General features: G+C 32.9%; 2 protein-coding genes across 5 annotated transcripts; both read right to left on the minus strand.

Annotated features, from left to right (window-relative positions):
• Positions 1 to 484: 484 nt before the first annotated feature.
• LOC132644320 (transcription factor bHLH80-like) lies at positions 485 to 4,686 on the minus strand. 3 transcript variants are annotated; one of them, XR_009583838.1, is made up of 6 exons: positions 4,170 to 4,686; positions 3,633 to 3,773; positions 3,460 to 3,525; positions 3,243 to 3,320; positions 1,359 to 1,427; positions 485 to 902 (listed from the first exon to the last, which is right to left on the minus strand). XR_009583838.1 is itself a non-coding variant. In XM_060360914.1 (5 exons), exons 1-5 carry the CDS (start codon positions 4,545 to 4,547, stop codon positions 911 to 913), a joined length of 663 nt encoding a protein of 220 aa, XP_060216897.1. In that variant the 5' UTR covers positions 4,548 to 4,686; the 3' UTR covers positions 485 to 910. The 3 variants fall into 3 exon arrangements, 2 of the variants coding, with proteins under 2 accessions (XP_060216897.1, XP_060216891.1); XM_060360914.1 differs by lacking the exon at positions 3,243 to 3,320 and having other exon boundaries at positions 485 to 919; XM_060360908.1 differs by lacking the exon at positions 3,243 to 3,320 and having other exon boundaries at positions 4,170 to 4,683.
• A 4,216-nt stretch (positions 4,687 to 8,902) lies between these two features.
• Positions 8,903 to 14,420, minus strand: LOC132644336 (transmembrane 9 superfamily member 1-like). 2 transcript variants are annotated; one of them, XM_060360936.1, is made up of 12 exons: positions 14,144 to 14,420; positions 12,047 to 12,236; positions 11,863 to 11,967; positions 11,701 to 11,718; positions 11,513 to 11,607; positions 11,268 to 11,420; positions 11,011 to 11,145; positions 10,731 to 10,897; positions 10,304 to 10,398; positions 9,841 to 10,214; positions 9,294 to 9,570; positions 8,903 to 9,159 (listed from the first exon to the last, which is right to left on the minus strand). In XM_060360936.1, exons 1-12 carry the CDS (start codon positions 14,198 to 14,200, stop codon positions 9,092 to 9,094), a joined length of 1,734 nt encoding a protein of 577 aa, XP_060216919.1. In that variant the 5' UTR covers positions 14,201 to 14,420; the 3' UTR covers positions 8,903 to 9,091. The 2 variants fall into 2 exon arrangements, with proteins under 2 accessions (XP_060216919.1, XP_060216912.1); XM_060360929.1 differs by having other exon boundaries at positions 12,047 to 12,239.
• Positions 14,421 to 16,128: the final 1,708 nt, after the last annotated feature.

A 16,128-nucleotide genomic window follows, 5' to 3' on the forward strand; every position in this document is an offset into this window, starting at 1 on the left:
CAACCAGCCTCTAAGAGAACATTCTTAAGCAGTCCTAAACCTCAAAATCAAAGATAACATGAGAAATGTCAATAAGGTCTTCAGACCAACACGGTCAGCACATTCAGCCTTCTAAATAAACCCAAGTATATTTTTTAATAAAGCAACTGAACCTCGTTATATCTGTAACTAGTTATAAATAATCAATAATCAAACATAATCCTATAGTATCAACCATGTAAAGTGCACAATCAAAGAAATGAAAAGATTTCAAATAGCCCCATTTTGCAAAGACAATGTAATACTGCACATTTAAGAAAAGTATCTACATGGACTTCAATAAACATTCAAGTAAACATTCAAGTATTGGGCATGCAGTATCTGAACAATAAATCCTAAAAGTACAAAATCCCCCAACCCGTTAACATGAAAAGAGAAACATAAATAAAAATGTAACTTTCCTGGTAAAAAAACTTAACGAAATTGCCTTTCCAAGAGATCCAACTGTTAAAAATCCACTCTGATGCAACAATATTTATTGATTTGATTTTGCTTTCAACATGACAGGTCTACAAATCATGATTACATCTTCAGAAAGTCAAATGTTTCTGCTGCAGAAATTCGACTATTAAGCAAATTGACACTACATAGACAACATGATACAACTAATACCAGAAAAGAGTACAACCTAAATTTAATACTAAAGAACCAAGCTGATTCTGGATTCTAAAGTAGCAAAGCTCTTGCGAATTTCCAATAATATCTACACATGAAGACGAATAGGATATAGAGGAGTGAATTACCATATCTAAAAGTGCATGCATCTAAGCAAACTATTGCCTATATACGCTAGTGGAATTCTCTTCTTCTCATTATTGATCTTTCATTGAGCACGTGCATTTCTTCTGATGCTCCGTAAGTTCCTGCAGGATTAGATGTTCTAAAATGAAACCACCCTTAGATACAATAGTAACAATCCAAGTGCTACCTCTTTTAAGTACATATTCACCAGACCAGTAACTACCTTACTACCGTTAATCAAATCATGTGACATAACTATTTACTATATTTAAAGATCTCATAAAGTAATAACTCGAATGTAATTAATCAGAAACTGGAAGCAATTTCTTTGCAGAAATGAAACAGGATAAAGGAGACCAGTTAAGAAACTGCATGAGCCTGGCGTTGACTCATTTTTTCTGCTAATGTACAGAAGCAAGGAGCCAACTGGTTGTTGTTTCTGAGTTTATCGACAGAAAATATTTGACTACACTACTTAATTTCTTTTCGTCCAAGTTATTTTTCTTTTGTCTAACTCACTTCCTTTTTCCAGTGAGTTTCGGGATATTCAATCACTTGATCATGAATCCATGAATTACCTGAATCTGTTTCTGCAGAAACTTGACGTATCCGACTGCTTCTTCCAACATGTCAGCTGTGTTGGTTTGCTGTGGATAGCAAAACTCAATGTCAGTCATGAATTGGATGAAGTACAATAAGAACAGCATAGATAACTAGGGATAAATCAGTCAATCTATTTGCAGCAAGTTCACTGTAAAGTGATGCATGTATTGAGTTACTTTCTAGTTCACCATAAATATGCAGGTTCATGTATCATTTTATTTTAAACCTTAGTTTTACCAGTTCATTTAGTTTTACCAGTTCATTCTTAATCAAAGAAATCCAAATTTTACGACCCATAAACTATCACATCATTGTAAGATAACTTTTCTTCTTTGTTTATGTTCCTTCTTAACTGTTGATCCTCACTAATCACATACATGACATCTTGTCCAGCCCAAAAATATCCAAAATGACCAAGGCAATATTTCTTAGTGAAGTCAAAACATTAAGGATCCCATAGACATGAAATAAGAATTAGGGATAAATCAGGACATCATCCAAATTAATATTGAGGTCTAAAAGAAGTTCAATGGCGGCAGGGCTCGACAACTGATATAGCAGTGAAAAGGTGAGAGAGAGAGAGAGAGAGGCAAGATAAAATAAAGAGGAGGTGTTGTACTACTTAAACTCTAAGATACCTTAAGAAGCCAAATCTAAGCTAATGTATTCTCCAATCTTGAACGTCCATCAATGGGAGAAGATTTTAAATTACTTCTAGAACTCTTCAGATATTTTGGTGTGCATTCTATAAAGAAACAGGTGAATGCTCTCTTTGCTCTTACTAAGAACTCATTCTTTTTTGTAGAGTAGCTAAAGACTCATTTATACACTTAGAAATAATAACATGTATGGATTCTTTAACTCAGGTTTAAATTGTAGATCAAATCAAGATGTACTTGGTGATAGTACTGGTCATTGCCTAAGGTTAAGCACTTGATCTATTAGATAAAAACTCATCTTTTATAAAGTAAGCACTTTACACCTAGAAACAACTAGAAACAATAACCTATACAGATTCATTCTTTAACAAAGACTTAAATTATAGATCATGGAATCAAGGCCCACCTGGGGATATTAGTGGTCATTGCTTAAGGTTAAGCAATTGATCTATTGGCTAGATTTTTTAGAGTGTGGGAATGTATTGTTGCTTAAATCTGGCTTTCATTTTAACCCACATAGTAACTGATGTTTGACCAATATACTTTTTTTGAATTGACACTCTGACCGTACTTTTTGGCACTCCCGACATGTTCATCCTAGCAAAAAATATATCTAACATATCAAACAACTTATAGAGTAATCTTCTAAAATATCGAACCAATCAATAGATCAAGTTTGCCTAAGATCTTCCTTTACTTCAACTGGCAACAGGAGGGCTGAGTTCTGAAAAATTAGAGATTGGAGCTTCGTTTAGCATAAAACTCGGTTTTTTATGTTACATGGCTATTGTGAGTTCATCACAACTGGCTTGGCATAAGCAAGGAGACATTCAACCAACATAAACAGAAATTGTCTTATTTCTTACAATTTCAAAAGATTAGACGGACTCTAATGATGTTGAACTTTGGTGAATACATACAAACTTATCTCTCAAATGGCGAGTATTACATCGACCATAATCAACCCAATAGGAAATGGAAAACCATTTGGGAGGGACTCATTGGTATTCAAAAAGCGTTTGGCTTTTAAATATGGCTGAAACTTGGACGATTTGTTCTAAGAATTTTCTAAAATCATCTTTAAGATTGAACAATGTTATACAGAATTAGCTGTGATCAGCAAAACTGGATTCAAATGCCATAAAGTATTGTTTTTTTATTCCTCATAGCTACTTTTCTTTATGCATTTGATGGACTCACCCATTAGGACCATCGATGTCATAAAGAAGAAGATTATCAATTTGAGATTAAAGGTGGGTGTCTTGTTCATCATTTTTCCTGTAGACGAAGACATGATGGAAGTGTGAAAATAATAGGTGCCAAAACCCTCAAACTAGTACAAGCCAAAGCCCTCATGAAATTGCTATTTATGCATTAACTTTAAAAGATGTACAAGGAGCTCCCATAAATAACTTACCTTGTCCATATTTGGCACCAGTTCCTGAAGCTTCCTAATTCTGTCACTTATACGCGTTCGACGAACCTTGCACAAGAGAATTACAAGCGATTTAAATTACCGATAAACACGGGTAATTACAAACAAAAAGAGACAAGGGCTAAAAAAAAAAAAAAAAAGGAAAAATGCTTTACCCGCTCCGCTATGCTGCGAGGATGGGTGGCACAACCGCGCTTTGCTCGGACCTTACAAGGCACCAAATCATCCATAAGCTTCTCCACTTCAGCATCCAGTGACCCACCAGAACCATGTAACTGCCGACTTGGCTCTCCCTTCTACACCTCTCAAACACAAACAACCTTAAGTATGTACATATTAATAAAGAGAACAGAGATTCAGGAGAGGAAAAAAACGTCAGATCATTCACACATTAGACAGACTAGCTTCAAAGTTTAGGCACAACTGTTTCTGACAACTATTGGTTGACAATGTCATTAACTAGTAATAATTTTTTCATTACTGATTTTGAGGAGTAAATTACATTATCCATGTATATTGATCTTTCGGAATTGGTTATACTTGTACAACAACAACCAGAATACTTGCCAATCAATCCAGACAGAAATAATAATAAAAAGAAAGAAACCTATAGAAGATCAGAAATATTTCAGGAAACCTGGGAATAATGGACAATAATAAGAGATTAAAATTTTTAACTATAATATACTAACCAAGTGGGATGGTGAAGTATCCGAATCAGCTTCTCTAGGTCGCTTAGTGGGGTGAGATGAAGAAAGAAATTCCAGACTGGACGGAATTCCATAACTTGACAAGTAAGCATCAGAGCTAATATGCGCAAGAAACTCGGCCGGCGAACTATTCTGTCTTAGAAAACTACTACCACCACCCAGATCGCCACCGGTTACCGGTTTAATGTCCGGTAGCTGCTCAGTAGTTGATGGGTGAGGTGGTGGTTTATTTGGTGAGTGGAAAATAGGAGAAGAAGGGTTAAGGACTAGTTCCGTTTCGGTTTCGGGTTCGGATTCAAGAAGTGCTTCTAACCATGTTGCTGGAGCTGACCGGTAACGGGATAATCCACCACGTTGCATCGCTTAATTTTTCTTCGTTAAGTGAGCTAAAGAAGAAGATGGAGCTGAAGTAGTCAGGGTGTCTTTGTTAGGTATATATTGTTTATCTTTTTGTATAGCGTATCGGTATAGAAATGGTGGTAATGTGTGTTACTTTGATTTGAGTTCTATTATCTATGTGTCGAGAAAATTGTGAGGAGTACTATTAAATGTCATTAAACATCTTTTTGATCTAAAAGTATTACTGTACTTGGACTTTATAATTTTTAAAATAATTTTCTTTTTATTAGTCTATAAATATTACTCTATTCGTTCCAATTTATAAGTGACTTAGTTTAACTTGACTAGAAGTTTAAAGAATTTTATGATCATAAATTAAAGACGTGTATAATATATTAAAATGTTTTTTGAATCTTATGATTTTAAATTTGTCGGGTAGGAATTTTGTATAGTGAACTTAATAAATATAGAAATAGAGTTTTTTTTTTTTGGAACAAATTAAAAAAAAAAGTAAAATATTTAAATTGAGACAGAAGAGAGTATTGTTTTATGTAGTTTTTAAATTCACTTGAAAAATAAGATGAACTGGCTCTCATATTTCAGTCATACTACTCTTTTATGAGAGAAATCAACCTTAATCTCGTAACTTTTTTGTGAAATTTAATATTTTTGAAACAAAATTTTGTTTTGAAAAAATTAAAATCATTGTGATGGCTAAATCAATATTTGGTTTGTAAAAGAGAAAATATTTAATTTATCATAAGCGAATTGAATAAAATGAAATGGTGATCGGCTTTATGATTTTTTCAAAACCTAAATTGCTAGAAAACGACTCATTCATTCATAAATTTTGTTTATATAACTTAAATGGGAGTTATAAACTTTTCGGATCAAAAGGCAAACAAGAGTATATCAAGCAATACCCCAACTAATTGTGACTTCACTTTAGATTAAATGCAGAATTACAAACTTACTAGAATACAAACCTAATTATTCCATCATTCATTCATAAATTTTGTTTATATAACTTAAATGTCGTTATAAACTTTTCAGGTCAAATGGTAGACAAGAGTATATCAAGCAATACACCAACTAATTGTGACTTCACTTTAGATTAAATGCAAAATTACAAACTTACTAGAATACAAACCTAATTATTCCATCTTACCTAATTTGTTTGGTGATTTGCATATTTCTATTAGGGGAAACCACTTTAATTTTTGCGTTTAATCTTATACTCCTAAAGATACTATATTAGGATTTTATGAATTTATGCGTCAAGAGACATCTTTTTCCTTAAACTTCGTATTCCAAATATCATTGAACAAATTGGCATCAAACTTTATCTTTTTCTTTTAATTGTTTTTCGGTAACGTAGATAATATCATTACTAATAATTAACTATTGCAAAGCTTAACCGCTCTGAAAAATGAGGCCCTCCAAGTGTAATATAAAAAATGGGGTCTTGGTAAGATCAATCCCTCAAGTGTTTCTTTTAGTTTTCCGTGTTTGGTGCAATTTCAACTAATATGGATTTTGCATGGGAAAAATTATTTTAGAAGTATTTCTTATCAAAAGGAACTCAATTCTCCCGATTCGACCTCGAAGCCTTTAAATAAAAATGAGAGAATACTTATCATCTTACTACAAGCACTTGTGGTATTTCCTTATTTTTCATCCGATCCGATGTCTGATACGGATTTAATTGATTCAAACTCACGTCAAGAAAAATTATTTTAATGGTAAAGCGAAACAAAATCTATCCTCATGATTGAAATTCGAAATATCTAATTAAAAATGAAAGAATACTTATTATTATTCTAATTCCTCAAAGTTAGGTCAAAAGAATTCACTTAATACTACACCAAACAACTGAACAAGATCTCAGTTTGATGTAAGTATATAGTAATTAATATACGTATAGAAAGAGTGTTTAAGAAAAGTACTCGTATGATTTGTTGATTTGCGGCGAGGCAACGTCATTTCTTGTCTACGCTGTGCAACCAAAGCCAAGAAAGCAAAGAAGCGCGTGAAAGCACGGCCTACCAAGGCAGAGACCTTTTATTATCTTTTTTCAAAGAGGTGGCCTTTTTCTTTTTCTTTTTTTTTGAAATAGGGGATCATGGCCATTTAACCATTTTTATTTCTAAGCAAAAATAAAAATACAAAAATCTTATTTAATCTCCTCAAATAAATTAAGACGGTACATGATAATTATTAAATGGAATGTGGTAAACATTTTATAAATTTAAAACAATAATTATTAGACATGATTGAAACAAAAGAAATTATTAAATTATACTAGAAAGCAGTACCTCTTTAATTTCGTTTTATGGAACACTTTTCCTTTTTAGTTTGCTCCAAGGAAAAGAATTTTTCTTTTTATGTTTGAAAATAATTTAACTCTAAAATCTTATTGCCATGAATACTCCTTCCGTTCCAAAATAAATGTCACCTTAGTAGAAACCACGCCCATTAGGAAATCAATAAATACAATATAGAGTTTATTAAACTATCCCTATTTATTAGATGTTTTTTTTAGAATTGAGCAAATTAAAAAGGACTATTTCTTTAATGTTAAGAACATAGTTGGAAATACTTGCTTGTTTTTTCTTGAATTCCTAAGGTGATACTCATTTTGGGACAATTTTTTTTTTTTTGCTAAGTTGACACTTATTTGGGACGGAGGGAGAAGTTTTAATTTTTTCACTTGGTGTTTTCACTCGTTTTGATGTCCAATTAAACTGGAGTTGTGCTGAAAAGTGTTGTTTACTAACTAATAAGATTCCTAATATATCCTTGTTTCTCAAAAAGGTGTTTGGCGAACTTATAAGTACTTTTTGACTTATTTTAGGCGACTAGTAAACATTAAATTTGCTTAGTTATAAGACATGTGCTTATAAACCAAAAGTCATAAATTTGTAATTCCTTATCTTATCGTTTTACACCTTATAAGTACTTTTGGTTAACGATCGAAAGTTGATTTCTAATCGTAACTAGATCTTCAATTTCTTATTTGTAAAGAAGAAAGTGAAGCAAAATAGCTAATAAACGATGACTTTGGTTTACTAGAGGCATCAATATATTGTTTTAGCTCGGTAGAAATATTTTTTTTTTCCTTGGGATCCTATTAAATAGAATTACGATTTTAATCCTTAATAATTTTTATAATCTCCAAAATATTCTTCCTAAAATATATTTTTTTTAATTATATCTCTATTCTATTTCTGTCATTCGTTCTTCTTTAGGTAAAACACCTTCAAAATTATATTTTTTATAAACAGCTATAAGGACTTTTCATTCATTTTAATAGAAAAAGTATTGATTAAACATATCAATTGCTTATTATCAATTTCAATGCTTCAATCCAAACACGTAAATATCTATTTTTAAAATTAATTTTTAACAACTAAAAATATTTTTCAAGATTTGATGCTTATCGAATACCTTTCATCCATTAATCCAAACGAACTCTAAGCATCATCATCACGATAATGATACAAGAGAATTAACAAAAAGGCTTATCTGAATTTTGTGGCAGAGGAAAGAGCATAGGTTCCAAATTAATGGGATTCGTGTGAATGGAGCGCGTGGATATCTTTCGCAAAATTATTTCAACTTTTTCATTGTCAATTCCTAGCTGTATAACTCATTGAAAATAGTGGCCAAAAATTCATTGAATGAAAGACAGTTCACCCTGGCCACAAATTAAAAAGGAAAAAGGGTGCAGCTTAGCCATAAAAGTAAAATAGAAAGAAAAATTTTAGTGGATGTGAGTGTTCTACGCGATCATTTCATGTTCTTCATTATCTCGATTTGTTTTATGTGATTATGTTTGATTAAATTAAATATTGAGTTTGAAGTATTAGCTTGACTTAATTTAGTACATCATTAATGATGAAAAATAAAATGCATAGTGGTTGAAAAAAAAAAAAAATCAAATTAAGTTAAAGCGTGAATTGCTTAATAAATTGGAATTTTAAAAGCCATTCATATATTTTGAAACTTCTTAAAAAATTTCTTAGAAAAGTCAAACTACGAAAAAGAAAGTGCTGATGTTTATTTTAGAATTAATATTATTAAATGGGGAAATGATTTTACATAATTTTTATGAAAGGCTTAATGTGTCAACTAATGGTTGCAATCTTTTTTCTGGACTTGGAATTGGCTGTGCTTTGTGAAGCTCATATAAGCAGAATATTGGTTCCCAGGAGGAAGAAAAAAAACTGAAAAAGAAGGAACAAAATCGAAAGTTTAGAGGCAAATCTATTCCATAGGAATGTAACATCTAATAGTCTTTCAGTATAGCAACATGTGTGTAGGAAATTATACAGAGCATATAGATTACACAAGGTAAAAAGAATCTACAAAGGATCTTTAAAGTTATCGCTGTAATATATATATAGCTTCATGAATTTTGATGGTCAAATGTTTCCAGTGATACAATGCTAGTGTCTAATGTTCATTCACAGTTATTCATCAATATTGCCATGAACGTACATCTTCTGTAGAACTCAACACGGTAAACTCCATAAGAGTAACCTCTCTTGTGCAGTGTCATGCACTTAATCACGTTTAATATTTCTGAAAATCCTCCTCACGAACAAATTAGAGGCGAGATACCCTACTGCACCTGGAGTTTCCATAACATCAAGCAAGAAAAAGTCGAGTCAAGACCCAAGTTAATGACAGGTGCATGTATGGTCTCAATATACAGATCTAGTAAAATGCGAAAAAGACCAACTAAATGAAACTAAGAGAGCTTACCACATAGGATACCCAGACCAAGGCAGAACATAAGAGTGTAGCCAAAGTAAAAGCTGGTCTGGAAGAGACCAAACATCCAAGTCTTTACATGATAGTAGTATATAGCATATAAGTAGACATATATAGCAGTGGAGGCAGCGGAGAAGAATGAAGTCCATTGCCAATGATAGTTCTCCGCGTTCAGCAAGAAGTATGTTCCCACGATTGTCACACAAACTGTGACGATGATCAGAACAATGAATACGAGGAGCGTAAACCCATACACATAGTAGTACGCCTGTCAATAATATTGTCAAGGTGGTCAGTAGAATTACAAATTACAAATTATAAAAAACAACAACAACAACATCATACCCTGTATAAAACATTTTAAACTAAATATATATATAGCTACATCGTAGAAATATAAGTAGATGCACGCTTAGGAATCTCCAGCAATGTAGAGAAACAAACGAGTCTAATATATTGCTAATAAGATGCCAGGAACAAACAGCGCGTAAGAAGTATCTCAAGATATGTTTTTCCTGATACCAAAAAGAATAATTACCCAGTAGGTCCAGAAGGAAGAGAAGATGAGATGCATCTCAATGAAAATGCTTCCAAAGGGCAGAAGACCTCCCACCATAGAAATTACAGATGGTCTAAGGTACCATTTCTTCTCAGGGATAGGACGAGGGATATTCTTAACACGGCATGGATTGTCTGGCGTACCACTCCAGTTTCTTCCAACAACAGTACCAAGGAGGTTCAGGGGCAACGAGATAAATGCCCAGATAACAAAAACAATTATGATTGTGCCAAGGGGAATAGCAGCTATGGATCCATAAATTATAGCAATGGTGTTTACAATGAACCCTATCCCAAAGCATAAAAAGGGAAAAAGTGATGCTGTAAGGACCATCGACTTTACCCAGTTTTCACCTGAAAAGATTCAAAGAATAAAAAAACTTCAATGATAAATGATCCACAGTTAAATTTGATTATGAGACATCAGACAGAGGAGAACATACCAGCGTTACGAGAGTACAGGCCACCACTCACATATCCCGAGATGAACGATGTAAGAGCATAACATACAATAAAGGTTGTAATAATTGCTCCTCTCCTAAGCCATATAAATAATTACAGAAGCATTAGAAAAGAATGAGGAGCATATAAATGCAGTAGTGCTGATCATATAATCAAAATATAGAACACACCTAGCTAGTTTGACACAATTGGAAATCCATGTAGTAGTTACATTCAAATAGAAAATGATCAACATAATTAATTACAAAGAACACATAGTGCGGCTGATACAGATAATGGGATGAATATCAGTTAGTTATTGGGTGCAGGAAACCTAACGGGTCAATAAACAGAAAAAATGCAGTCTCTACTCTCTAGAACCACAATTTTCACATCTGGTATGTCTAATGAGTTAGGTTGCGAACATACTCTATGTACATCATTTGAAAATAGGCAGATATAATGACGAGGAGAACAAGTGCTGCAAGCTGAGCACCGGTCCCAACAACTGCTGAAAGCATAGCCAGATTTTGTGGAGGTCGGAAAACATCACCATGGACAAGTTTCCAACCAGACTCTTCAATTACATTCCTTTCCTATACAAGAAGTCAACCAACCAAAGACCTCAAATTACTAATTTTTCAATAAGGATATACCATTGGACAGAGGTTCAAGCAAATACGTGATTAATTGGAAGAAAAAGCTTTACCAGAGTCTCCATATCGTCATCTTCACGAGCATACTTTGCGTAATCATTGCGAAGAGTGCGCATCAAAATCATAGACACTAATCCAGTGAGGAAAATAACCATCATGATAGAATTGACAACAGAGAACCAATGAATCTGCAAAAGGAGTAAAGACGTTTTAGGAGCCAGGAACATGAACAGCTATATGCAGTTAATGGGGACTAACTCCATATAGGCTATAAATACCTAATAAAATAGGCTAGTAGAGAGGTATGTACCTTGTGCTCAAAAAAGTTGTAACCCAGGTACACATTGAACCGTTGTGCATAACTGACGTTTGTCACGGCCCATTTAACAGAAAATGTCATGTCCAACACCTTTCCTTCCTCCAATGGCTTTGGGATCTCTTGATACAGTTGGACATGAATGATCTAATGGAGTGAGAGTATAGTTAGATTATCAACACTAAGTTGCAGATATTGATATGCAACAAGGCATTAAGAAGTAAAAACAAAATGGTTACCTGGTCTCTATTGTACTGAATAAGAAGCTTCTTATGTGTATACACTACATGCTTGATATCTTCATTTCCGTAAGGATCCACCTCGCCTACGAAACCTGAATTTCCCGTATACCAAGTGAGGTTTTATTTCTGTTACAACTGTAGATGGTACTCAGAAATATTTAGAGACAAACTAATTAAGAACATACCCCATATTGGCAAATCATCTGAAGGCAGGAAGTCACAAGTCATAACCCAAAAAAAGAGGTAACAAAGAGAGAAAAGTATAGAAATTAGTACACTTTAAGCAGATATATGTGTAGCTGTTGAAAGAATTGACAGTATCATAGAGATGTCGTGAAGCACTGTACCCATAAAAAATTCAAACCAATACCAGTTGTCAATTGCATACTTAAACTTTGCTATTTTTGATGCATCCAATTTAAGTTTACAAATTGATCTTTTCTCCACATCTCCTGTTGAAAGAAAATGGATAATAGTAAAAAGAAGTGTTTCAAAAGCATAAAAACTCCAGTGAAAAGTTGAAGAACAGACTCTTAAACTTTATGTCAATCTGGCTATCAATAAGATCATTTCCTCCAAGAGACTCGCCAAGGCCACCCCGCTTGTGATCAGCATGAGCAGGACGACAATACGGCAGGCTATAATAACTGTAGGTCTCTTGTGGGTTTTTATATGGTCCAGCCTTGTTTACCCATAGAGTGACAGAATCATCTTCTTGATACTGCTGCAAACAGAAGAAAGCCGTCCATCCATTAGATAATTCACAAACAAGATTCTTGCAAGTGTTAAATGCATAATTAATATTGGTGTTTAGATAAAGTTAAGAGTGAATCATTAGGTTCTAGAAATTACACCAAGGTTCATCATGGTGGGATGTGGTGAAACAAGATGTATGGTAGAAAGGCCAGAGCCTAAATGCACCAAAAACTCATTTTCTTTAGAATTTGTCAGACAAAGTTATAATATATTTTTTTATCCGTCCACCAAAGATATAACTTTTCAAGTGTTTAAAAAGCACAAGTGCAAAGGTATTCAGTAACTAACTTGAAGAATTCAATTTTTGTATGTGAAATACTGGACAATTGTAATCTTCTATATTTCTCAACAGATCACAGACTGAGGCATTAAAGAAATTTACCTTTCCAAATACTACAAGTAAAATATTTCCAGTATAACTTATAGAAGATTTTTGTATTGTACATTTTTTCTTTTTAATTTTGGTGTAAAATCTTTTTTTTTTTTTTAAAACGTCAAATACTGACTTTTTTGGCATATACATATTTGTTGACAATGTTTGGGAAGTGGATGTATTCCGAGATATTGGTTAATCAATCAGTGAAATTAAGAGTTTGTTTGGTTCACGGACAACAATGCTGAAAACATAATACTACATGATTGTATTCCGTTGAATAATAATCACTGCATTAATGGTGCACTTGCAATTCTTATCTAATACTCTCTATAACATCACTCACTTGTTATCTTAAAGATTATTTTGGTCTCTTCGATGCTCGAACTATCTTGAGTTGTGCCAGCAGGGCAACTGGATTCATACAATATGAAGAATCCATTAAGTCAGTCATAGAACTGGCTCAAGATCCACAAACAGCAAACACAGAAAGGAAAAAGAAAATACTCTATGATCAATCAACTATGCCTAATGACAGACAAGTTAAGAGTTGAGTATATGAATCCTCTATATCCATTTAGAGTAACCATTGTGATTCCTGTTAATCAAATTATGATCTGTTTGCAGAAAGTAAAGAACAGTATGTTTATTTCGAGCACACAGAAAACTGTGTTTCGTTAAAGAATTTAATCCCCTCACAGTTGCCAAAGGTTTGGATTAATTCTTCCCAGGATAGAACGGAATTCTATTCTGCAATACCGGCAATGAAAATTGCAGAATTTCAGCGAACTCAACGAATGGTAGCAATCACATGACACTTACTGATTTCTGGTTTGAAAAGAATGCAGTATGAGGGGAATAAAAAATGCGTTTTTCAGAAAGCAAACAATTTGTTCAGTGTGTAAAAAATGAGGCGAAGCCTCTGAAAATTTATAGCCTGCTATTTTGATCTGAACAGGTGTGAAAGTGCCATGTTCGGTGAAGGAGATGACCGTTGGTCATCATTAATTCCGTTGGGAAAAATAATTCCGCGAATTTAATTAATTAAGTTAAAATTTCGCGTGAATTAATTAATATCAGGGCTGGAAATATTAAGTAACGAAAATGGAAATAAAATAAATTTGGTCAAAAAGATTATCAATCAGAGCCAAAGCCAAGCCGAGCAACGACTACGGCATGAGGGTGGTCCTTTTCTCAACCCTTTATGAGCTAGAGAATGTGTTGCTTAATATAAGCACACACATAACACTTTCAACCACCAATGTGGGAGAAGTGCTCACTTATTTTTCAAACTTTCATTTCTCTCCACTTTTGTTTCCCTCCATTTCCTAATTCATACTTCACCTTTAAAGTCCCTTACTTAATGCATTTGTGAACTTTAAACTCAACAACCATTTCATTCAAATACTCAATAATTTATCTCTTAGAAGCGAACCTGGAAAGGAAAAAATGAAAATTCATTAAATTTGAAAAAAGTTGTAAGAGTTTCAAGATTGTACCTTAGCAAGAGTCGGGTATGCAAGGAAACAAGAGCAGATGATGAAAATGGGAAGCATTGGTCTCAGCTGAACAGTGTTCTTGTCTTGTCTGAAACACCAAGAAGACAAGAATGATAAACCTCGTAATACAACTTAACTGTTTACAAAGGAATGAGCTAATGTGTTGTGTTTTTTTAAGTGTCTGTTTGTGTTTTCAGAGCTTTTCTTGCGGTTTGCTTTGAGAAAGTGGAGTGGAATTCTTTTCCAGTGTCCCATTTTCTTGAATAGTTGTCTACTATGGTTGGAATTTTTGTGACCGAAGACTTTGACTTTTGAGTGCTCAACGACTTGAACTTGGAGAAAAAAAAGAAAACAAATTTGAAGCGGCTTTCAAGTTTTAGTAGGCGTTTGGCCATGAAAATCAAATATTTTTTGCTTTATTTGGTATTTTAGAGTTGGAGTTGGAGTTGAAGATGATATTGTGTTTGGTTATAGCTTTTGCAAATAATATTTGGTTGTTTGAATGTATATTTGGTTGTTTGAATGTGTTAAAAGTGAAAAAAGTAAAAAAAAAAAAAAAGGGTGAAAACAAGTTTTTGGTGATTTTTAAATTTCAAATATAATTTCAAGTTGTATTTGAAACTAGTTAATTAACCCGTGCGTCGCGTGGTCTTTTAGTTTTTTCTTTTTTAAATTTGTTTGGCGTATAGATGAGATAAAACTTTTGTAGTTCTAAAAATATTTTAACAAAGAAATAATAGACTTGCATAAGCAAAAATAAAAACTAAAAAGTATAAGGGAAAAAACATATATGAAAAAAATAAAACAAAAAGCAAATCCAAATAGATAAAGCATTGCACGCCTCTACCTTTGCATAGTTTTGTAAAGTTCTGGAAGAACAATTGTCTCAATTGGGGAGAGAAGTCAAACATTATTTTAAAGTAAAAAATTATATAGGTAAGCTTCCTCGTTTTCTTTCCTATTTAAATGTTGTTCATAACTAATGTTACTCACGCAATAAGATTATGCAAATACAGAATTATAAGTATCCCTCATTAGTTAATTTCTTTGATAGAAATTTGATAAATTATTAATTCTTAATTATATTTTTTAATAAATGGACAAATAATGGGTAACTTGCATTGAATATTTATAGGTGCTTTAAATTCATACTGAAAAGTCTCTTTAGACGCATATATTTTGTTTCATTTCCTCTTTGTATAGAGAAAAAGTGATGGTAAATAAGAGGCAAATCAAAATACATTCTATGTATTTAATTAATTACATGAACATCATATAATTAGAATTTTGACTATGCATGATTAAGCTCTTACGAGGAAGATGGTTTCCAGTGAGAAACTTTAACAAAATTCCCAGAAAATCAAGAAAATCAATTTAATCAGAGGTGGCGTTCAACGTTGGTTCTGCTTGGTTCCAAAGAACCCCTCAAGATGTGAGAAATCTTTGATCGGAGTTAAGTTTCAAGTTGGAAAAATTAGAGATTTGGGTATGCTAACAGTTTGATAACATGAATTACAAAAAGAAGATACAACGATCAGTGAAGAAAGGAAAACACAGTGTATAACCTCGGTAACTGTGTTACTGAAGCCTTTACAGAGAAATCATCAAAATAAACGATGGACCGACCCACTTTTGAACAATTGCCATCACAAAAATATTTTTAGTGACAAAGCTACGCTAATAAGAGTAATTATGAATGGGGAGAAATTGATTGCTTCAGGAACGCTAGATGCCTTTGGAATTGTTGGCATAGGGGAGAAAGATGAAGAAATTAAAGGACGTGAATTTTTTTATTTTTTTAAAAGAAACGACTGTTAGAATTTTAAAAACAACAAATAAATAGGATAATAAAATAAAAAGCAAAAATTTGACAGAAAAGATAAATACAAATACTGTTTTATATGATTAAAGAACCTCACTTCCTCTTTTCTTGTTTAAAACTCATTATTACGTTAATTAAAAGGCCTAATTCGAACATAAGTAGG

The sequence above is a fragment of the Lycium barbarum genome, chromosome 1, assembly GCF_019175385.1.
Source record: "Lycium barbarum isolate Lr01 chromosome 1, ASM1917538v2, whole genome shotgun sequence".
Lineage (NCBI taxonomy): Eukaryota > Viridiplantae > Streptophyta > Magnoliopsida > Solanales > Solanaceae > Lycium > Lycium barbarum.